This window comes from Sceloporus occidentalis, unplaced genomic scaffold, assembly GCF_023333645.1.
Source record: "Sceloporus occidentalis isolate IW3139 unplaced genomic scaffold, rSceOcc1.0.p SCAF_50, whole genome shotgun sequence".
NCBI lineage: Eukaryota > Metazoa > Chordata > Lepidosauria > Squamata > Phrynosomatidae > Sceloporus > Sceloporus occidentalis.
Genome location: NW_028317030.1, coordinates 5663699 through 5687375, shown reverse-complemented (window position 1 = coordinate 5687375; position 23677 = coordinate 5663699). Strand labels below are relative to the sequence as shown.

The 23677-nt window shown below is 48.1% G+C and overlaps 2 protein-coding genes across 2 annotated transcripts; one reads left to right on the top strand and one right to left on the bottom strand.

The window, feature by feature from the left end:
- Nucleotides 1-3669: 3669 nt before the first annotated feature.
- LOC149288748 (calsyntenin-3-like) lies at nt 3670-16823 on the top strand. The gene is made up of 18 exons (XM_089491444.1): nt 3670-3742; nt 7845-7967; nt 8478-8673; nt 9696-9904; nt 10616-10765; nt 11352-11537; nt 11706-11975; nt 12155-12267; nt 12431-12593; nt 12704-12754; nt 12901-13052; nt 13135-13283; nt 13504-13730; nt 13810-13974; nt 14109-14254; nt 15136-15268; nt 15355-15548; nt 16743-16823. Exons 1-18 carry the CDS (start codon nt 3670-3672, stop codon nt 16821-16823), a joined length of 2781 nt encoding a protein of 926 aa, XP_089347570.1.
- Nucleotides 16824-18232: 1409 nt separating this feature from the next.
- Nucleotides 18233-21235, bottom strand: LOC149288747 (ribosomal RNA small subunit methyltransferase NEP1-like). The gene is made up of 6 exons (XM_089491443.1): nt 21101-21235; nt 20223-20324; nt 19278-19419; nt 18936-18994; nt 18664-18813; nt 18233-18346 (listed from the first exon to the last, which is right to left on the bottom strand). Exons 1-6 carry the CDS (start codon nt 21233-21235, stop codon nt 18233-18235), a joined length of 702 nt encoding a protein of 233 aa, XP_089347569.1.
- Nucleotides 21236-23677: the final 2442 nt, after the last annotated feature.

The following is a 23677-nucleotide window of genomic DNA, read 5'->3' as shown; positions in this document are numbered from 1 at the left end:
CTGTCCACTCTTCCCTCTCTCTTTAATGTTCAGAATAATCCTCATTATGTCCTGGTCAATCCCACACTGAAATATAATCTCAGATTATCCTAACAGGGAATAACCGCATTAACCCTCCGCGTTCTACAGCCACTATGTGCATGACATAATCAGCTAAACGCCTGTGTGTCATACCAAGACATACATATAAAAACACACACACACATATACACTATATGGACAAAAGTATTGGGACACCTGACCGTTACACCAACAGGGACTTTGATGACATCACATTCTAAATACATTAATATGATGTCGGTCCCAATGCTTTGCCTCCAACTTTGTGGGGACAGTTTGGGGAAGACCCTTTTCTATTCCAGCGTGACTGTGATGCTTCTCTGGGTCTCCAGGTCACCATAAAGAAACTCTTGGTTAGGGGTGTGGTGATGCCTGAGGGACCCCCACCCACTTCAGCAGGACCACCCACAAATATCAGAGAGACCCGCCTACGCGGTTCCGAGTAGCTGGGATGTTCCCAGGTATGAGGAGGATCACCATACCCAGGAACCTTATAAATGGCGGCAACTGTGCGGTTTCCGGCTGGATATGCCCGGCCACTTACCGTGCATGTAAAAATGTAACATGTATCCAGACGCCAACCTCACATATGTGATATATGGCAGCTGCTGGCCTTAAAGCGCCGGGGCCGTTTGAAGTCACTTGTATTCAAGCAGGCATTGCAGCTGTGATGGGGAAAGTACCAATTGGGATTCTAGATTTCATTAAATCAGAGCAGAAAATGAAGGATCCAGTCCTGGGCTGCATGACCCTGAGAATTTTACCGGATAAAAATCCCGGAGGGTTATATTTCAACACAAGCGTGTGCATTAGTGTGGATATGGTGTTAAAGCGGAACGCGCTGGTCGTCCCTTATGTGTGTTCTCGAGTGACAAAAGAATTTGGGATTATAGATTTATTCCTCTTCTCTGTCTGATCCTAATCCCCCCACAGCCTCTGCCTGCCCCGGGATCCAGTTACTGAGAAACACACAGGAATTACCTAGAGCCTCATGTAACCTCGTGCAGCTGCCTACAACAGCCACCCTCTTACCTGCACGTGGCTCCGAAGCCCCTCTTACACCTGTACACAGCACCTGAGACCAACAGCCGTACGGGTATACCTGTATAAAGCCCCAAAACCTGCCCCGTACCTGCATATAGCAACGGAATCCACCCTATACCTCTGTACTGCCCTATACATGCATATTGCCCTATACATTGCTTTGGTCCTCCACGCGGATCTCCGTAAAGTCTGGTGTCACCTAAAGTTTGTATCATAAACACAGAGGGTCATTGATTTATTGCTTCAAATATGTACAATCTTTTAAAAAAATTGATTTTAAAGTGTTTTCGTAAAAAAAAAAAAAAAATTAAAATAAAAAAATAGGGTGTGATTAAGGACAGAACTGGAAACAAGATCAAGGAAAAAGATTGAACAAAGAGGTGAGCATGTAGAACAAACTAAGTGTAATAATGCTAAAAAAAAGTACAAATCTTTTTTGGGGGGGCAAAATACTGGGGCATTGGGAGGATAAGGTAGGGTGTGACATCATCAGAACGAAATGGAATGATGGCAACGTTATTGATCATCGCAGGTGAGGCTGTAGACAGACAGACAGATTTATGTATTATTCCAGCCCGGGGTAGCTGTGTGCGGGAATCCAGAGCTGCTCCGCAGAGATCTCATGGAGATGCAGCGATAAAGGGCCATTGGGACACAGAAGTGATGGGAGCGATAAAGGGCCATTGGGACACAGGAGTGATGGGAGCGATAAAGGGCCATTGGAACACTGGAGTGATGGGCGTGATAAAGGGCCATTGGGACACAGGAGTGATGGGAGTGATAAAGGGCCATTGGAACACTGGAGTGATGGGAGTGATAAAGGGCCAGTGGGACACAGGAGTGATAAAGGCCCATTGGGACACAGGAGTGATAGGAGTGATAATGGGCCATTGGAACACAGGAGTGATGAAGGGCCACTGTGTATCATTGTGTATCAGTCACTGTGCTGGAGTGTGTTGTGTATCAGTGTGTGTCATTGTGTTGGTGTGTGTGTCGTGTATCAGTGTGTGTCATTGTGTATCAGTGTGTGTCATTGTGTTGGTGTGTGTGTCGTTGTGTATCAGTGTGTGTCATTGTGTATCAGTGTGTGTCATTGTGTATCAGTGTGTGTCATTGTGTATCAGTGTGTGTCATTGTGTTGGTGTGTGTGTCGTGTATCAGTGTGTGTCATTGTGTACCTCCCTGACACCTCTGCTGGTGGGCGGGGAGACAGAATGTAACGGGGGGGGGGTACAGAGAGGACAAGAAGCAGAAGGTAAGACCCCCCTCCCCTCTCCTGCAGCAGCTCTCTGATTGGCTGAGAGGAGCTGCCAGTCTTCAGCTGATGTCATCCTGCAGTGATAGCAGAATCAGCTTCATCCTAAGGACATTAAACGGACCCTCCCCTGGAGCAGAGCATCTCCCACAGCAGAGCATCTCATCCTGGAGCAGAGCATCTCATCCTGGAGCAGAGCATCACCCCCAGCAGAGCATCCCTTCTTGCAGTAGACCACCTTCCCCTGGAGCAGAGCCTCTCCCTGGAGCAGAGCCTCTCCCTGGAGCAGAGCATTACACCTGTAGCAGAGCATCCACTCCCCCGGGCTGATAAAATCCTCCTTCCTCTGGAGCAGAGCCTCTCCCTGCAAGAAAACATCCATCACAGAACAGCATCCTCTGCAGAGCATCTCCCACTGCAGAGCATCCCACACCTGAGAGCATCATCAGAGACAGGGTGAGACAGACTGACTGAGGAGACAGACCCGGCTTAAATGACAGCAAAGAGAGAGACAGACACGACAATAGAGTGAGACAGCAATGAGACTGCCTGCAGCGACAGCACTGTGTGACAGAGCACTACACACTGAGACTGCAAAGAGGTGGGAGAGAGAGAGACCACTACGAGAGTCACGAGACAGCAATGAGAGAGCCCCCAGTGGCAACTGCAAGGGCCAGTATAGCAATAGTATGGTAACTGTGAGACAGACCAATGAGACTGCCAAGATCAACACGAAGAGACAACAGCAAAAAGAGAGCACTTAACCGAGTCCACAGTGACTCAGACACTTCCATAGGCCAGACTGTCATTAGAACAGTGAGACAGCATACTAGACAGAGTGCAGAGCGTTACAGAGAGCGCTGTGTGATAGAGTGCAGAGCGTTACAGAGAGCGCTGTGTGATAGAGTGCAGAGCGTTACAGAGAGCGCTGTGTGATAGAGTGCAGAGTGTTACAGAGAGCGCTGTGTGATAGAGTGCAGAGTGTTACAGAGAGCGCTGTGTGATAGAGTGTTACAGAGAGCGCTGTGTGATAGAGTGCAGAGTGTTACAGAGAGCGCTGTGTGGTAGAGTGCAGAGCGTTACAGAGAGCGCTGTGTGATAGAGTGCAGAGCGTTACAGAGAGCGCTGTGTGATAGAGTGCAGAGTGTTGCAGTGGGTGAGACAGCTCATGTGACGTGAGACTGCACAAAGACACACATAATGCCCTAAATGAGACATCTGCTCTCCTTTACAGCCACGCACTGGAACCAATCTCGCGGCCAAGCAGTTGAGAGAGACATCGGCCCTCGTGGCCCCCGTGACAGCGCAGAATGATCCTAGGAGAGCTGTCGGTGGCCCTGCTTGTGATCAGCGCTCTGCTGCACTCGGCCACCAGCACCAAAGGTCAGTTCCCAGCCGGCCCGAGCCCCGGAGTGTTAGCGTGTGAGTGCACGTTGTGTGACGTGTGTACGGAACATGTATGTTGCATGAGCTGCTGGCCACGAGGGCCTCACATTATCGCTGTATTAGTACATATGGCAGCCATGTCCCTTTAAATTAACGCTCCCCCCCATGGAAGGATTCATGGCACTCCCCCCTATCCATTTGGCCTGCAAGAGTCCCTGAATGAGAGCCCCCCATGCGCATGCACAGCAATTCATTTTAATGGGAGTTTTTTTCTTGCCTGCGAAATTTTTTCTTGGCTGAAAATCTGCGCGGAACTTAGAATGTCCAACGAGGTTCCGTTTACACGGGCGTCTCGCCCTCTGGGGCATGATGGAGGGCCGCGGCCAATCAATATGTCTAGGAATCCGTACGTCCGCTTGCCCCATGGAATATTCCTGAGTGATATCATCATGACGACTACAGGAAACCACGGAGAGACGGCAGCTTCTAAAATCCATAATAACAGAAAAATCATAATAATAATAATAGATAACGACTGATTAAGGTTTGAGTCTTTACAGCGGGAGAAACGGGCGACTAGATGGGGGCCGAATGGGGCCGATCTGTCATCTTGGAAGATGTTACTTAACATGTGACTTTTATAATGGTTATGTGGCTGGGTGGTATGAGATACGGTGGTACGTGGCGGGGTGGTATGAGATACGGTGGTACGTGGCGGGGTGGTATGAGATACGGTGGTACGTGGCGGGTGGTATGAGATACGGTGGTACGTGGCGGGGTGATATGAGATACGGTGGTACGTGGCGGGGTGATACGAGATACGGTGGTACCTGGCGGGGTGATATGAGATACGGTGGTACCTGGCGGGGTGATATGAGATACGGTGGTACCTGGCGGGGTGATATGAGATACGGTGGTACGTGGTGGGGTGGTATGAGATACGGTGGTACGTGGTGGGGTGGTATGAGATACGGTGGTACGTGGTGGGGTGGTATGAGATACGGTGGTACGTGGTGGGGTGATATGAGATACGGTGGTACGTGGTGGGGTGGTATGAGATACGGTGGTACGTGGTGGGGTGGTATGAGATACGGTGGTACGTGGCGGGGTGATATGAGATACGGTGGTACGTGGCGGGTGATATGAGATACGGTGGTACGTGGCGGGTGATATGAGATACGGTGGTACCTGGCGGGGTGGTATGAGATACGGTGGTACGTGGCGGGGTGATATGAGATACGGTGGTACATGGCGGGGTGATATGAGATACGGTGGTACGTGGCGGGGTGGTACATGGCGGGGTCTCTGCGCTCCCGGCTGTTGCTGCTACAGACAGATTATTGACTTTATCATCACGTAGAAAACAGATGGCTGGGGGGTGGGGGAGGGGATCAAACACCACTGATGTTTCCCCTTTTATACCATGACCTAGACACAGAGTTCACGCGTGTCACCCGGTACACGGAAAGGACGTGTGTTGAAGACTGACCCTAAAACCAGATAATAAATATATTCCTGCATTGTGTGCCTTTGGGAACACGGCCAATATCTGGACGCACGCCAAAGGCGGAATATTCCCCGTCTGCCCCCGGCCTGGCCATACTGTGTTCTCTGCATCAAGGTTAACTTCATACCTCCCAAGTGTCCTGTTTTCAGTCATGATTTTTCCGCCCCATGTAACTGCCACGTGGTGGGCCGGTTGGGGGACCCTCTGATACCAGGGAGCGGTAAAACCAATGGAGCTCTGCGCCGTTGCTCTCCTTCTGGCTGGACCCACGCCGGCGTCGGAGATGACTGGGGGTGGGCAATGGGGCAAATAAATATTGGGGGGGGCTTCTCCATTAGCAAGAGGAACACCATGAAAATTTAAAGGGACCTCGCCCCTATCCTATGAATTAAAGTGCAGATAACGGCCGGAGTGCCCCTTTAACTAAGCCGCAGGTTGCCAGTGATTTTCAGCCATAAAAGTCACTTTAATGTATATAGAAATAGCACAAAGTGTTCTTTTCAGCCCATTTTGTCCTCCATCCCATACTGTAAATAAATAGTCAAATGAGTCTCGGTAAAAGCCCTTTTTTTTTTGGTGGCTATTTGGTAATTTGGTGGATTTTGGCCCTTGGCCTATAAATTTATTATATTTCCAAATTCTAAGCTTTTGTTACGAACGGTGAAATAGTCTTACGATTCTGCTGTGAATTAAGTGGATTTTGGGGCCAACTGGGAGGATTTGCGTTCTTTTTTTCAGAGGGGTTTTAATTCGTCTTAATCCCACCCACCAAGACGAGCCGCCGGCAGAGCCGCCGGGTATTTTATTTCAAGTAAAGACGGGATTAATCGCGCAGCGGATTTAGTTATAAAGGCCGGGGGGGGGGGCTACGGTCCTGGCCAAGAACGGGGTTATTATTTTTACCGGGCTTTGAGGGTTAGGGGTTTATGGACGTACACGCCGAAGGCCAGCCATCTTTGTGGCTACCTATCCAATATGGCCACTGAAATGGTTCCGGGCGGGGGAGGGGTATAACCATAGAGCAGTGAATCCCACTGTCTGCGATTAAGTCCCTTTAATTTATTTATTCGCAAATGTCTGGATCGAAGAGGTTATTATCCAGGCCCCCACGCTCCTACTCCCAGACGCCTTGGTAACTGGGGCGCCCGGCAGAGAGCTGGATGCTATTCAGCCCCCCAAGTGTGGGCAATTAGAATTGCCCTCCACAAGAGTAGATTTTTTTTCATCTCTCTGTCGACTTTATGGCTGTGGATCCGGTGACCGTCATTGCCCTGTCTCGATTATGAGCCATAGCTTGGGTCATGTTAATGTTAACGGGGGTTCTATCACGTATCAAAGCAGTGCTGTCTCTTTACGTGACAGTCACTCATTCGAATCTACAATCAAATGCTAAGAACGTTCTAAACTTTACTCAAAGAGCCTAAATTTGGGTTTTTATCCTCTTCCCCGTGGAGAATCGCCCTGTTCTGTCTGTTCCTGTCCGTTCCGTAACGTAGAAGATGCTTTAGAACATTTCCCTGACGGCAAAACAAAGACATGGAATAGGTTAGCGAGCAGCAGGGTGGTGGGGAAGAGCGGGGAGCTGGCAAGCGAGGAGACAGTTAGAAAGTGATGACAGGCTGCAGACCGCGTGAATGCCGAGACAGCGGTTGTGTGACAGCTTCTGTTAAAATCAAGTGTGTGACAGCGCCTTAGGTCTTCCAGAAGAGAGCGAGACCTTTCGTTTTTTTGCCACAGCATCTTCCGCCACCTGGTTGTCGGGTAGACGGGCGCCCGGCGCCCGCAGCAGCTGTCGGGAGATAATATACAGATTTATTTTAGCATCTCATCCTTTTTATGCTGTGGCCTAAGCCATTGGAAATCCAGAAAACCAAATGCAGGTCCAAGAAGGTGAACCAGAAAGTCATCAGTAACCAGAATACGGAGGATAAAAGCTAAAGAGAAGATTCCTACTTTAGTGAATAAGTTCTGCTTTGGTTGGGATGTAGCTGGAAGCAAACCCAGCACAAGGAACCCTACTGAGAACTCAGTAATCTGTTCTAGATGCACTGTGTCTAGAACAGTATGTTATAAACCAGTCTAGAAAATGTAACGATTGCCTGGTTGTACACGGTCAGAGGCTCTGCCCCGCTCCAGCTCCAACCCCCTAAACCCCAAAGAACTTCCTGACCCCAAAGTCCACGATTCCCAACAATTTCCACCACACCCTCCCCCCCGTTCTTCTCCTAAAACCCTAAATCAGCCCTTTTATTGCCATCGTATGGACTTAATGGCGCATGTTTACCCGGTCAGACCATATTCCGTACATATAGTGGGAATATCTGGGAGTTCGTGAATAGATCTGACCTTCATTGTGTTTGAACGTCCTACTTTTAGATGTTGTGTAAGTGCTACTGGTGCGCTTTTGTATGCTTGGGATTGTGTGTTTTCTTGTGTATCGTTGTGTTAATAACAGGAACAGGTAAGATTTTTCTACTTAGACCCCAAGGTTGTGATGAAATGTCCACCATGAACTCCTGGGTCATCGTTGGGTTCTATATGTTGCAACATTGTGTCCGTGTCACATTGTGTGGATGTGTTGGTTCTATGCAGGTAACAAGCACAAGCCGTGGATGGAGGCTCAGTACCAGGGCATTATCATGGAGAACGATAACACCGTACTACTTAATCCTCCCCTGTTTGCTCTGGATAAAGACTCTCCCCTGAGATACGCAGGTAATGGGGGGCTGGGTTGTGTATGCACTGGGGAATGGGACCCCGATGGTGTATGTAGAAGAGCGGGGTATATGGAAGAGAGGTTGTGGATAGGGGGGTGATTATGCAGCGGCGTTTGGGGTGAGCTGAAGTAGTTTTGTCACCCTGGATGTGAGAGGTCAGGACTGATGACATGTAAAGAGCTGCCCGGCTAGACCGAAAAGGTCCATCAGGAGTGAAGCTGTGACCACGAGTATCCAGCAGGTGGCCACGAGTATCCAGCAGGTGGCCACGAGTATCCAGCAGGTGGCCACGAGTATCCAGCAGGTGGCCACAAGCATGTCAGTTATCAGCCGCTGGCCTTAAAGTGCCAGGTCCAATTATATAGCACCTTCATATTCCACAGAGCTGTACAAATGGGCATTACAGTCTAGATTAGTTAATCGATTGGCCTCAAAACGTGAATATGATGGCAGACGTGGGGAGGTGGTGCTGGGTGTGCACGATAAATTAACGTTTCCCGTGTCCCAGGTGAGATCTGCGGCTTCAGAATCCACGGCTCCGGGACGCCATTTGAGGCGGTGGTCGTGGATCGGACTACCGGGGAGGGTCTGATCCGTGCCAAGGGTCCCGTGGACTGCGAGGCGCAGAGAGAACACACATTCACTATTCAGGCGCATGACTGCGGAGAGGGACCCGATGGGAGCAACAGCAAGAAATCGCACAAGTGAGCGTATAAATGTACCACGTATGTGTATGAAAGAGTCCTATAACGGGTTTTATTTACCCGTTTAATTTATAAATCCAATCCTTGCTTGGGGCTTTTAGGGCTGTAGAACCCTGCCATGTCCATGGGCGTAGGAACCAGGGGGGGGCGGGGGGGGACAGATCCCCCTCCAGTAACTCATGTGGGGGGGGACCGATAATGAAGAAATCCCCCCCAGGGCCGTAGGAACCCCCCAATAGAAACTCCGCAAATGCCTGCGAGACCTCGAGGTGCGGCCCGCGTAAGTTCGGCAGCCAGGGCAACAGATCTTACACGGTCCGCAGCTCAAGCCCCCCTACTTACCTGTGGGTGGGTCTTCTGTACTGCACAGAGGAAGCGGAACCCAGCAGAGTTCACGTGACATCCCATCACATCCTGCTTCCTCTGTGCAGTACCAGAGAACGCAGAGGGAGGCCGCGCCCCCTGCTGAAGTCTGTGAGCGGCATCAAGGAGCTGCAGTGCAGGTAAGTGGGTGGGGAGGGTGTTTGAATGAGTATGTGTGATTGAGGGAATGAATCTGTGAATGAATGAGTATATGAATGAATGAGTGTGTGTGTGATAGCATGGATGTGTAAGTGCTGGAACCTAGGCATGATGGGACTATGATTGCTGTTAGTAATCTAGTAAACCTAGCTAGCTTCCCCCCTTGTGTATTGATGCTGCCAGCAGTATGGGGTCTGCACATCACTTACAGCCACCCTGTACCAGCATGTACTGGCTGTCTGGGTATGATAGTCCCCCCCCAGATTTTTGGGGGCTACTACGCCCATGGCCATGTCCTCATACCCAGCAAACATTCTGAGCTCCTAGAAAAGAGGGGCATCAGGGGAGGAAAGAGGGGCATCAGGGAAGGACGAGGGACTGGGGATTCAGATCCCTCATCTGGCCCATGCCTGAAAATTGTTCAGGGTTCTGTAACTCGCTGGCAACCTACCTGTCTTGGCCGTAAGCATAACTTACCTGTTCTTACATTTTCCTGGTAGAGCCACCGTACACGTGCGTGTGAATGACGTCAATGAATTTGCCCCCGTATTTGGGGAACGGGTGTTCAGAGCATCGGTTACTGAGGGCCGAATGTATGAGAAAGTCCTGAGGGTACAGGCGTGGGACCAAGACTGTTCCCCGCAATACAGCCAAGTCTGCTTCTACCAGATACTCACCCCCAATGTGCCCTTCACCATTGACAACGACGGTAAGTAGTAGTGAGCGCTGCACTCATCCCTCTTCTGCAGACATCTCCATATCTTCTCAGATCTCACCCTCACCAGACCTTCCTCATGTCACCCTCGGTCACCCTCGCCTCATCCTTTGATGGAGACCTTTATGCCTACTCCCGGAGCATGGTTGGAGCTGCGGTTACTGCTAAAGATCTCTTGCACCTCGTTGTCCGGCGGGCCCCATTTGGCAGACCGCGGGCTGCATGTTGGGCTCTCCTGCTTATACCAACATTTTCAATCTCTCTATTTTCATTCTTTCCATCTCTCAACTCTTCTCCCAGTCCTGTTATCCATCACACCTGCTCCAACCCGTGGAGTTTCATGTGTCCCTCTGCATGCACATTGTCTATTTCCCTGCTCCTCCATCATCACCCGTTACCTGGACCTTCTCCACCTTTTCAGCCCTGCTGTGTTTCATCCATCCCTCTACCTGAACCCCGTCTAATGACACTCAATATGTCGCCCCATCTCTCGGTTCTTCTCCCTCTTTTATTTAGAGTCCTGTGTTTTTTCTCTTCAATCTTCTTTCTTCATCTACCCCACCTAAATGTTGTACATCAACTCCATCGCTCTTCTTGCCCCCTTTTCTAACCTATGCGTATTCCCTCCTTTTACCTCTTTGTCCTCATCTGTCCCGGTCCCTCTATATGCCTGCTCCTCTCTCCTCCATGTCGCCATTTTCTCAGGGTACATTAAGAACACACAGCCTTTACAGGCCAGCGGCGAGAGGTTGATCAGATTCACGGTCACGGCTTACGACTGTGGGAAGAAACGTGCGGTGGAAGACGCTGAGGTGGAGATCCAGGTGAAGCCCACGTGCAAACCCAGCTGGAAAGGTAACAGCTCAGTATGAGTGAGTGTCATGGGGTCTCGGGGAAAGATCACCAGGGGGTATAACCAGTGCCTATGAATTGGCAAGTGTGGGGGGGCCCGGCTTCTTCCATAGAGCCTACAGCACCTGGGCTCCATCATCTGGTTACTACTTTAGTCTAACAACTAAACCTAATAAATCTATAAATACATAGAAGCTGTCATTTCATCTTAATATCAATGGGAACTCAGCTCCCATTGATTAGTATGAAGAGTGCTACTGAGCACGTGCAAGAAGTGTGTGCATGAATGCTCCCTGCATTCGGTAGAGACAGCTGGGGGAGGAGTTACGTGAGAAAGAATGGCGGCACCAATTCACACGCAGTAAAATGCGCTGGAGTCCATGCAAAACTCCCAATATGCATTTAAAATAAAAGCAGGACTGGAGCGGACCTTCTATTTGATGAATAATAATTCACGTCAAAGAGATAAAAGGACCAAATGGACTCAAGTTCCGCTGCCAAAGTCTGAGCTTCTGAGGGTCTATCTATAAAGTAAAGGCACGTCCGATCTTCTGTGTCTTCTCCTTAACATGTTGCTCTCCGCTTCTAGGTTGGAACAAACGTATAGAGTATGTGCCCGGGACGGGAAGTCTAGCGCTGTTTCCAAGCATTCACCTGGAGACCTGCGAGGAGCCAGTCTGGAGCGTTCAGGCCACAGTCGAGATCCAAACAAGCCACATTGCCAAGGGTTGTGACCGCGACAACTACTCAGAAAAGTCCCTGCGCAAACTGTGTGGTGCGTGTCTGAGTGTGAATCAGAGTGCAAGCCACCACTTGCACTCTGTTAAATGTATATATTTAGAACACATTTTTAGTGAATGTTTATATATGTGTTTATGCAGATATAGGGAATATGGCGTACGAACCTTGTAGCTCAGTAATACTGTGTTTTTGGTCATTGCAGGAGCCGTGCCAGGGGATGTCGATCTCCTGCCCCCTTCCAGCCCAGCGTTCAACTGGACTCATGGGATCCCTGTGCAGGAAACGCAAGACAGCAGCTTAGTCTTCTGGTTTAATGGATCTCAGGCTGTGGAGGTTCCTCCTGGGCGGCTACCAGCAGGGGGCGGGGCTGCAGACCACCTGACCATCTCCTTCTGGCTAAAACATGCTGGTGGGGGAGGAGGAAAAGCCGGCAAGGAAGAAGAGGTGCTGTTATGTAACACAGTGAAAAATGGTGAGCCGCAGAGCTAATAAAATAAAATAAAAAGTAGCTGGTGTATTATACTAATAGTGCATATGAAGCAGGGAAACGAAGGCTGAGATTGAGGTTGAATATTCTGCCTCCTCCCCTCACCTTTTTTTTTTTTTTTTACCCCCTGCCATCTCTATCATGCCCTCTCTTTCTCCCCCTAGAGGGAAGCTTCTCGCATTACACCCTGGCTGTGCACGGCTGCCGGATTTCTTTCCTGTACTGGTCTCTGCTGGACAGCGCTCGGCCTGTCAAATTCCTCTGGAAGCTTGAACAGGTAAAGTTACCCCTCTTCCATGTTAACCCCCTTCGTTTAACCGTTCCCATTACTCACCCAGTTTCATAACCCCTGAAATATGCATTTTTTAGCATTTTTTTCCCCAATTTGTTAGATTTGTTAGAAATCACCACCTCCGTCTGTCACTGTCCTTGCCCTCCAGGTTTGTGACGTCGAATGGCATCATTACGCGCTCAGCCTCGAGTTTCCCACAGTCTCCCTCTACGTGGACGGTGTGACCTATGACCCTGCGCTCATCCATGACAACGGGGCCCTGACCCCACCGCGGCGCCAGGCCCAGCTGATGATAGGCGGCTGCTGGGCAGGTGAGATGTCAGAAAGGAGAACATAGGGTGTGAGCTACTGGGGAGGAATTAACAGGGGGTAAGAAGGGTAATAGAGACCTAGCATTTCAATGTGTTTCATTCTCTAACAGATGAAAAGATGTCGGGGAAGGTGAATGGAAATGAGACGTCGAAAGTACCAGGTACTCATCATTGTGCCCATCCCCCGATCTGCCTAACTAGTAACATACAGCGTTAGCGGTTTCACCGGTGGTATATTGTGGCGTGTGTCCTGCCTCCGTGTCCACCTCCATGGCTCGTATCTTCTGATCGCCTCTCTTCCCCTCAGGCTCTGCTTATGGCCGCTTCCTGCGCGGTTACGTGTCCGGCCTGGCCCTGCGGCCGGGCCCTGTGGATTCTCGGGAGGTGATCGAGTGTCTGTATTCCTGTAAGGAAGGCCTGCAGTACACAGACTTTGACAGCCTGGGGAGAGGAATGAAGGTAACGCATGTGGGCTGTCTCTGAATTAGAGCTGCGCGGCACGTTTTTCGGAGGTCATCTCACGGCTCGGCTGTCTCTTCAGGTTCACGTGAATCCCGCGCAGTCGCAGCTGACCCTGGAAGGTGATGACCCCCTGACCTTTAGCCGCGCTCTCCAGCATGTGGAATATCTCAACTCGCTGCAGTTTCCAACCCCAGGGGTGCGACCTCTTAAATTACACACGACTGTCAGGTGAGTCCATCGGATCAAATGACCACGAGCCATATGTCCGCTGGGTGGCCGCCGGTGGCCGCTTCTGCCTTTAAGGGTCTCCAGGATGAAGGCTCCCTTCCTCAGGGTGTCTCGGTGATGACAGCTGCCTTTCTTGGTGTTTCTCAGTGATGAAGGAAGTCTCTTTTTCTCTGAGGGCCTCTCAGTGACGAGCTCTCTCTTTTTTTCTCTCCACCGCCAGGTGTCTCAGTGACGAGGGCTGTCTGTCGGTACCAGATTTGGAGGGCTACCTTGTAGTTCTCCAGCCAGATGCTCCACAAGTTGTACTGTCTGGATCCCCCCGTTCTGCGCATCCTATCTCTGATTTCCAGGGGTCTCTGGGGGTCCCTGTATTCCCTGACTTAAGGATCACCTGCTCGGTTTCGCACTCCCTGACCCCCAGCAAGATCGAGAGAGCCCCGAGGGCCGGTAGGTACCTTGTTCTATGTTACCGTTTTAACCCGGCCGCCTTCACGCCCGTCTCTGATTGTCGGCCCTCGCGTTCCAGATGTGCAGTCTCCTGACGGGATCGAGTGCTCGCTGGAGCGGTGTGAGGTTGGCGTAGTCGGGGAAGACCTAAACCTCCAGTATGAGAGTCTATCTTTGGATGTGTCTTCGGCGTGGCAGCGAGGACTGGAGACCGAGAACAACTCCCGGAGCTTTAAGATTACAGGTATTGGGTGATGCTCAACGGTAATACTTCCACAGCAGAAGCTCATTGTTCGCATGTAAACCACCAAGAGCTGTATAAGAAAATATGCTTGGGCCGGAGGGAGATATCAAGCCGTGTCTTTCTGCCGCCTGCAGGCGTCCAGAACGTGGCCGTGTACGAGGACATTCTGCGGAGCATCGCTTACAGGACGGCAGACAGGGCAGCTTTATACGCGCGGAGATTTCACGTTTCTTGCAGCGAGATGAATGGGAGATACGTAAGCAACCAGCTGTACACCGAGGTGAGCCTGCCTGCGAATAGATACATAAAATCCACATGCGCAGAATTCTGCCAAAGAACATTTAGACATCTGGATCAGTGATGCTCCAGCCCAGAGACACCAGCGCATACACGGGTCATTTCAGTAGCCACCCAATAGTGTGTATGTATATATATATATATATATATACTACCGTTCAAAGGTGTGGGGTCACTCAGCTCTTTTCATGGAAAACAAGGAAATTTCTGTCTGTAACATAATTGCAAAAGGGTTTTTTTAACCATCAATGAGCCTTTTAATCTTAAACTTGGATCAGTGAACACAATGTGCCATTGGAACACAGGAGTGATGGGAGTGATAAAGGGCCATTGGGACGCAGGAGTGATGGGAGTGATAAAGGGCCATTGGAACACGGGAGTGATGGGAGTGATAAAGGGCCATTGGAACACGGGAGTGATGGGAGTGATAAAGGGCCATTGGGACGCAGGAGTGATGGGAGTGATAAAGGGCCATTGGAACACGGGAGTGATGGGAGTGATAAAGGGCCATTGGAACACGGGAGTGATGGGAGTGATAAAGGGCCATTGGAACCCGGGAGTGATGGGAGTGATAAAGGGCCATTGGAACACGGGAGTGATGGGAGTGATAAAGGGCTTCCATAAAAAATCAGCCGTTTCCAGCTACAATAGTCATTTACAACGTCTGCACTGGATTTCTGATTCATTTCATGTTATTTTAATACACCAAAAATTAAATTTTCTTTAAAAAACAAGTGACCCCGAACTTTTGAACGGTAGCGTGTACGGATCTCATAACCTATAATTTACCAACGTGTTATATCGAGGTAAGAGCAAGGGGCTTAGCCTCGTACTATGTAAGGATGTGTGGTCTTTGTGTTTCAGCTTGACGTGTTACACGGCATCCACGCGGTATCTCCCAGCCACCTCCAGTCTGCCCAGCAGTTTTTCCACAACGTGCACCAAGCGCCCGTAGCTTTATCGTCCCACACGCTGACCAACCCCAACCGCAGCTCAGGTACGCGCATGGCCGAAGCGCAGAACTGCTGCTGTGATTTGAACATAGCCAACAAGGCAGTGTGTCACACGCGTGTTTCTTTGCAGTGTTTCCCGGGGTTGCCATGGTGATCATCGTTGTCTGCGTTGGGTTCCTGGCTCTGATCGTCACCTTGGGTTTGTCACGGATACACAATGCGCGGCAAAGGGACGGAATCGAAGGGGCAGAACTGGAGGCATCTAATCAGAGGGACCCATTCTGGGAGGACTCCGCTATGACCATAACAGTTAACCCAATGGATGTGAGTAGAACCATCGCACACCATAACAACACCGCCTCATGTCGGATAAAACCCATTATACATCTGTAAAAAGACAGAATATATATATGAACAAACATTGTCGTCCTTGCCCACTGGAAAATAGTCTAGTAAGAGTCAAATACGGTCAGGATGGATCTCATACATCACCATGCAAAAGTTTGGGGTAATTTCCCTGTTTTTGAAAGAAAAGCCAATTTTGTAAATAACAAAATAACTAGAAATGGATCAGAAATCCAGCGCAGACGGGGTTAATGTTATAAATGACTATTGTAGCTGAAAACGGCAGATTTTTAATGGAATCTCTTCATAGGCGTACAGAGGCCCTTTATCACTCCCATCACTCCTGTGCTCCAATGTTGCCCTTTATCACTCCCATCACTCCTGTGTTCCAATAGCCCTTTATCACTCTCATCACTCCTGTGTCCCAATAGCCCTTTATCACTCTCATCACTCCTGTGTCCCAATGGCCCTTTATCACTCCCATCACTCCTGTGTTCCAATGGCCCTTTATCACTCCCATCACTCCTGTGTCCCAATAGCCCTTTATCACTCTCATCACTCCTGTGTTCCAATAGCCCTTTATCACTCTCATCACTCCTGTGTCCCAATAGCCCTTTATCACTCTCATCACTCCTGTGTCCCAATGGCCCTTTATCACTCCCATCACTCCTGTGTTCCAATGGCCCTTTATCACTCCCATCACTCCTGTGTTCCAATGGCCCTTTATCACTCCCATCACTCCTGTGTTCCAATGGCCCTTTATCACTCCCATCACTCCTGTGTTCCAATGGCCCTTTTATCACTCCCATGGCACATTGGGAAGGCTTTTTTAATTATATAAAGACATACTATGTACCCACGATGTATACCTGCTTAGTAGAGACAGCCCCTTTCAGAATGTTTGCTGGGTATGAGGGGATCGCAGGGTTCTACAGCCCTAAAAGCCCTGATAATGTCTATAGAAACAGCTTTAGAAATTAAACGGTGTAAATAGTTACATAAATCTATGGTTTATGTAAGGTCAAAGAAAAAAAAGTATTTTTAAAGCGCATCCCTTGAAGCAGAAACGCCCTTCTTTGAACCGTTGGGAAGTACGATGCTCCCGTTCTGGTCGGTGTATATAGTTCAGTGCCGGTTCCGCAGGCTCATCTCTCTCTGTCTCTCTCTTTTCAGACTGTGCAGTCTCGCAGCTTGGCCTCCGCGCAGAGATCGGCCGCCACTGACCAGAAGCACCTGGACGAGGAGTCGCGCTGACCAGGAACCCAGCGCCGCTTGCTCTCTCGATCGCTCTGTCCGTCCATGTACAATCTGCTCATGTGCCGTGCGCACCGTACAAAAGCTCCCTCCGGTGTGCTCGGCCCTTTCTCTAGCACTCAATTTTCTAAAAGGTGCGCCACGTCCTGGACCTCTTGCGGCAAGTGCCACTTATAATCTCTCATTGGAGTTCGACTCGCGTCTTTACACACCGCACTCGGTTCCCATCCGGTATCATTTCTCAGGGGAATGTCTCATTCATGTTGTCTGTATGTCTCTCGCGTGTTCTGTCTATTATAATCCCCTGAGAGACAGCGACGTCCCCTTTCTCTCACTAAGTGGAAGCCACATACCCAACGCTGGACATCGGCTCTAATCTTTCCAGTACCAGCCACCTGTATAGACCCCACTCAGAGACTCCATCTGTTCCAGCATTAGCAGGTTGATAAGGGGGCCGAGACACAGCGGCTGATATTCTCTCGTATTATTAGCCCTCCCCATCTCTACGTTCACGGCCCCCTCCTCCTTCTCCCTCCCCACCCGTGTCTACCCCCACGTGGGGTAAAGTTGAAGGAAAGTCACGACAATGAATGAAATAACTCACCAATTTCTGGTAAATATATATAAATCTATATATATAGAAGCTGCCGGCTCCTGTCATTTGTGTCACGGTTGTAGACGCAGAATAGCGGTGTCGTCATCGTAATTACGTTCCCCGTAGCTTGTGCTTTCCGATCTGCATCATGCTTTCTTTAGAATTGAGGCTCTACTCGACCTCAGGGAATCTTTTGAGATAACGGGCAGATTGTGGCACGACTTGCATTATCGTTATCCGGCCCTGAATTCTCTCCCTGACGCGTGTTGCCTAAACCAGTGAGCAACAATCAGCAACTTACTAGGAGTGAGAACTAAATGGGGAGGAATAATCATGCAGATCATGACAACAGGTGGTTGCTCCCATAGTATATACATAAGGTGGATTTTTTCATATTGTTTATTGAGGGCATACAGTAAAAAGCAGGACTTGGAATGCTTGTGGGACACTTTATGTATTATATAGGGCCATCCCTTCTGCCAGGAGAAACTCAACAGAGTGGGGCCTCCCTAACGCACCAAGGAGTGAAACAACCCCCCAGGGATCTACTCATCCCCTTTCAATATTTAACCTCCCACCAAGCCAACTGCCCCAGCTATGTTCCCACCATACCATCACAACCCAAACAGTTTCACTTATTCCCCCAAAAGAAAAAAAAGCATCAGAAATGGTTGATTTTGACCTCTGTGCCCCATCTTCACCTCTACAAATAAATGTATTACAAATATATGACAAAGTTCTTCACAGCAGAGGACGTTTGAGTCCCAGGATGGAAATATCGGCGTATTTTGGACGCTCCGAGATGCCGACAGCTTCACTGCACCCCCCAAACTTCTTCAAACGCGGTGCAGATCTTGGCGCAGGTTAATGCGGCGGAGAGGGGGTACTGGCTGATGGAAACCAGGCGTTCTGCGTAATCCACATTAACCTGTAGGAGGGAGACGGAGAAGCACACAGAGACATAAGCCGAGAAGGAGGGACACGCAGAAGTGTTTTATTAATGACCCCCACCCCCCCCAAATTACCCCTTATTGCCAGTATGGAAATAAAGCTAAAGGACACAAGACCATCTATTTAGTGCTTGCTGTGATTCTATTAATCACAGAAAATAATCTGCAGCCCCTGGAACCAGCAGAAAACACATAATTAAATGAACGAGTCTAAAAACACAGCAGGGGAGAGTTTGTGAAGATTTAATAATATCCAGCGGGATCTGCACGCTAATCAAAACACGGGGCGACGTACCGAGCCATGTGCAAAGGCGCCCACTATAAAGAGGACGGGCTCTGACGGGGGTACGAGATCCCGCACACAAGGAACGCTCTCGCCTGTGAACGACGTGGAGATCTTCAGACAGCCAACGGGTAGGTGATCCGTCAGCGGATTCTTAATAACCTGAAATCACACATTTAGCAGGGAAATCAAATAAACAAAAAATAATAATAAAGAAAGAACAGTGTTAACAGCAATGCTTTGGGGGCTGGAGGGGTCTCAGTCCTTTGAACAGTCGTTCTCACCTTAAGGAGCTTCTGGGGTCCATCTGCAGCTCGGACGCTAAGCTTATGCAGCAGCTGGACTGAAACAAGAGGGGCATGTCAGCAGAGGCATGAAAAAGAGCCGAAATACCCAAATATTCTGTATTTCTCACAACCTCAATCCAAATAAAAACAACTCGCCGGCAGATCAGACCCATTTATCTTGCTGCAAAGACTCAAACCTTAATCAGCTGTTAGATTCTGGAGCCGTATGCCACACTGTATTAGCCTATACCACTTCTGCTGGGAGGCTGTTCTATTTATCTACCACCCTCTTGTTAAGTCCCTTTATGTATGCCAAACCTCTACAAAACCATCACTTACCCATCAAGCCACAAAACCGGGGGAAGGTCCGAGGAATCCGCGTCTGTGGATTCACCTCGATAAGAACGTTGCGCTGCGTGTGGATATAGACCTGTAGCAGCCCTGCGCGATTCAGAGGACTGTCGAGGAGCATCAGCAAACTCTGCAAGACGGTAATCCAATAAATAACATCCATAATGCCGGGTAACAATGCCGTGAATGACAGCGAAACGTTATTAAGGCCTGGCACCTCCAAGAACTCAGTTCTGCAAAAGATCCCATTGGAAAGAGGCTACTGTATATAATTTATACCATTTATATAGGTATATACATGGGTCGTTCTGTCAAACTCTGAAAATCTGCCGTGTGTGTGTGTAATATATATATATATATATATATATATATATATATATATATATATATATATATTTACTCACAGAGTCCATTGCACACCATTCCAAATATTCCAAGCCCGGTGCTAGTAACCAGCAGTTTCCATGTAAAACACTTTCAAAAAGAAGGTCAGCACTCCAGGTCTTTAAATAGACAATTTCATTTTATTCAAAGTCAAGTCGACGTTTCAGTCATTACTGACTTTCATCAGGACATGATCCTAAATAGATGTGTGTGTATATATACACACATATATACACTATGTGTTTGTTATATTTTTGTATATGCACCCCATTATAGTGTTAAATATTTAAGTGTGTTTACATAATTTACAGACATTAGGTATTTTCACAGAACTGCAATAAGGACTCGATGACACGTCGGCTCAGTACTGAGGCAGAAAGGGTCAAACACAAACCGTAGAAAGAAAGCGCTCCAGATATTAAAGCCGGATAACATCCCCCTAGATACATTTGGTGCTGAATTAAACTCGGGTTAGAAGAGTTCTGTAAAATCCAGACTTGACCCCAGCCTTCAGTCACCGTCACGCGCGGCACAACAGCAGTCGGGTACCTGGTGTGTGATGTCTGGCCGGACCTCTCCTGGATCTCTCCCATTCTTTATAAGAAGAGATTTGTGTTGATCGCAGTTCAGCAGCTCGTATGTTTTCCCCACCTGAAAATTAAAGTTTGATATGAAAGTTATAAAACCGTGGCTGATCGTTAATTTAGCTTTAAAAAGTCATTAAAGCTGTTAATGAACCAACGCGAGGATATACTGCGATGCTCACTAGGTTACTCAAGTCTATCTTATTGTAGAGATATCATATATTAAGACACATATCCATAGCATCACGGTCTTCAAATACAGCCCAATTTTTTTAATTAGAAAAAAATCTAAAAATCTACAGAATAAAAATAATAAGCGGCTTGTTTATGGACGGGAAAATGTAAAACCAGCGCTAATATGTAAACAATGAGAAAGGGGAGTAAACGCGCATTTACATGTTAAAATGTGTATACGTGTAGGGAACGTGTAGGGAAAAGCTGTAATGGGGTACGGTTTAACGCCCCATCTGATGAACGTATATAACGGTATGTAAAGGTAATAGCGTTTTTATGCAAGTAGTGGGAATAGGGATGTATGTTATGTATGTAAGCGAAATGATGTATGAAACAGGGTAACGTATATATGTAAGGGGGGCTGTAATGTAACTAGGGCTGTAAGTATATGTAAGGGGGGTGGGGGGTAGCTGTGTATAAGGGGCTGTTGCATGTAAGCAGAATGGGGTGTGAAGGGTTTTGTGTATACGGTTATGTATATAGGGCTATGTGTATATTGGGCATAGGATATTGTAACTTCAGATACCAGTGCTGAGGGAGCGGGTAATGTGTATTGGGGGGTTTGTGGTACAGTTTATACAGAACACATTATATTCACAGAAGCGTTACCCGCACTGTCTCCAGGCTGGCTCCCTCCAGTAACACTATGAGCCTTTTTTCTCTCCTCCGCTTCCCCCTGGGTTCAACAACATCAGTATTCTCCTCTGTGGCTCTAGCTCGCGTGGATCCTTTGGGCGCCGCCATGTTTCTGAGACCGGAAACGTTGCGGGCAGGTTACTTCCGGTCCGGGCTCACCATCTTGCGATTGGCAAGGAGCTCCGCGCGTTCTGACACCGGAGGTGACGCACGGAACCGATCCTCTAGCTGTCAGGTGCTACCCGAGACAGAAGGGGAGCACTTCCGGTGTCCTTCCACTGCCGGAGTCACAGAGCGGAGCAGCACGTGAGAGGAGTCCGCGGGCGCTGTGGGTATTCTGTCCGTGTTAATGTTAATTATTATTTATATCTATATGCTGGGGTTATTATTGGCCTCGGATGGCGCCGACCTGTGCCGCGGCCTTGCATAATGTCTCTCACATGTACGCAGCGCTGCCTGGAGGGCATTTCCAGTTTTAGTCTAATTTGCCCTTTGTGGAGTAAAACCGCTGCACAAGGGCATTAATTACAGTCACTTTACTAATCAACATATGTGTATGTATGTATGTGTGTATATATATATATATATTTGTGTGTGTCAATGAAAGTGCGTAGATATATATATATATATATATATATATATATATATACACACACACCGGTAATATGTCTATATATATGTGTCAATGACAGTGCGTACATGTATATATTTAAATGGACTTTACCGAGAGGGTAGTAGAAAAATGGAGCAGTCTCTCAGCAGAAGCAGTAGAAGGTAATACAGTGAGGGAAATTAAACATGCTGGAGCTGATCAGCCGTCAAATTCTATGTTTCCGTGTATTTGTGTATATATGCATTGTATGTATTATATGTATATCTTGGTAATGTATATGGTGCCATCAGATTTCCATCCTGTTGTCTTTTTACGATTGCTGTGACACGCAGGGATGTAGCCTAAAATCCTGTCCGTGTTAATCCCTACCATTTCCACTGAGATGCTGTTCCACTTACCCACCACTCTCAGTGAAAGATTATTTAGGTTTTTACCAAGACCTTCGGTCTCAGCATCTCTCCGCCTTTGAGATGCACCAAATCTGAGCACTTTAAAGGGTTTATCGATAATAATCTGCATTTTTATATAAATGCAAAGAGAGATTATAATGCACTTTCCCCAAAATCTCATTATGACGTCCCACTAAAAGCAAAAAACGCACCTTAACGATATTTTGGGGCAGTAACGTGAATTTACCCGGTAAATACCCCGGCATTGGACGCCACTCACTTCTTATAAGGAGTATAATGTATATGGAGCTGCTTTAATGAGACATTTGCCAAAGTTATGCCCCCATCCCTGGTCTGTTTGAGGGTCCCTGCATTGCCCCTCAGAATGAATCCTCTCCTTCAGACCAGCTAAATACATTTGTCTATGGCAACAGAATGGATGGGCCAATCGTGTCTTCTCTGCCAGGATGATGTATCCGGCTCTTTTATTTTCGGGTTATTTGAGGGCAGACCCCTGGCTGCAGTACTTTGCGCCGAGCTCAGGCTTCTGAGAATTAAATAAGAATTCTTATTTTTAACAATTCTGTTATTTTGCATCAAACGTCTATTTACTTTGTAAATGAAAAAGTATAGTAGATTATGAGCTCGTCAGAGGAGGACCAGAGTGTCTTAATATCCCTGGAGTTTAATCGGGGTCAGTTTTAATTAAAAGTAGAAGTTTTTATTGTTTTTTTTGTTCCATTTCAGGAATTTTCTTGAAACATGCGATTTATTGGAGCGCATTTTTTGCTACCCTGTTCCTTGCATATAGGCAAACTATCTAAAGGTTCTTGATACAGTCATGTTGAGGTTTTCACGGTATTTGTTGCGGTTTTGTACGATTCTGCTGGGTTTTCTGCGTCCGGAGAATTAGTAATTTGATGTTTTAAATACCGGGCTGTGGAGATTATATTAGATTTTTCTTGTGTCTGTTAATTCTAAATCCTGTCAACAGGTGCAGGTGGCAGTTAAACTACAAACTTTATTTATCATTCTCCTTTACACTGTAAATTTATATAAAAACACACGAAATTCACTTAAAAGTTATTCTTGTCTGACCTGCGGGGGCAGCAGTGAGCGCAGGCTGCGTTTAACCTTCAGCTGACATATTGCTGTTCATGTATGTACAGGGTGGACCCTTGGCACGCTATATACTAGACGTGTATCATATGTATGTATCATATGTATGTATCATATGTATGTATATCACACGTGTTGGTGATGAAAGGCTCTATATGTATTATATAATGGAATTATTTTAGCGATATGTCCCTCTCGTGCCACATTAATCCATCTTCCGGTTGCGCTGCGGTAGGGGCCGGCAAACCTCTGATATCGCCCCGTCTGCCCGGCGCAAGGCATTGGGATCGGATCATTCAGAAGCTCATCCTGGCAGACGCTCTCAGTGCATGCAGGGACCACGTACATGTGACGCGTGTTAAATTTGACCCATGCGTGTTCTCAGTGGGTTCCGTGTATGGAGAAATGTCAATGTGTTTCCTTCCTTCC

Bases quoted from the DNA above. Each gene is read 5' to 3' on its own strand.
- LOC149288748 (XM_089491444.1), top strand. From the start codon at position 3,670: ATGATCCTAGGAGAGCTGTCGGTGGCCCTGCTTGTGATCAGCGCTCTG. The intron at 8,674-9,695 runs GTGAGCGTATAA...TTTTCCTGGTAG, and splicing joins AACAGCAAGAAATCGCACAA to AGCCACCGTACACGTGCGTG. The intron at 12,594-12,703 runs GTGAGATGTCAG...ATTCTCTAACAG, and splicing joins GATAGGCGGCTGCTGGGCAG to ATGAAAAGATGTCGGGGAAG.
- LOC149288747 (XM_089491443.1), bottom strand. From the start codon at position 21,235: ATGGCGGCGCCCAAAGGATCCACGCGAGCTAGAGCCACAGAGGAGAAT. The intron at 20,325-21,100 runs GTAACGCTTCTG...TTTAATTTTCAG, and splicing joins CCAGCCTGGAGACAGTGCGG to GTGGGGAAAACATACGAGCT. The intron at 19,420-20,222 runs GTACCCGACTGC...ACCGTCTTGCAG, and splicing joins GGCCAGACATCACACACCAG to AGTTTGCTGATGCTCCTCGA.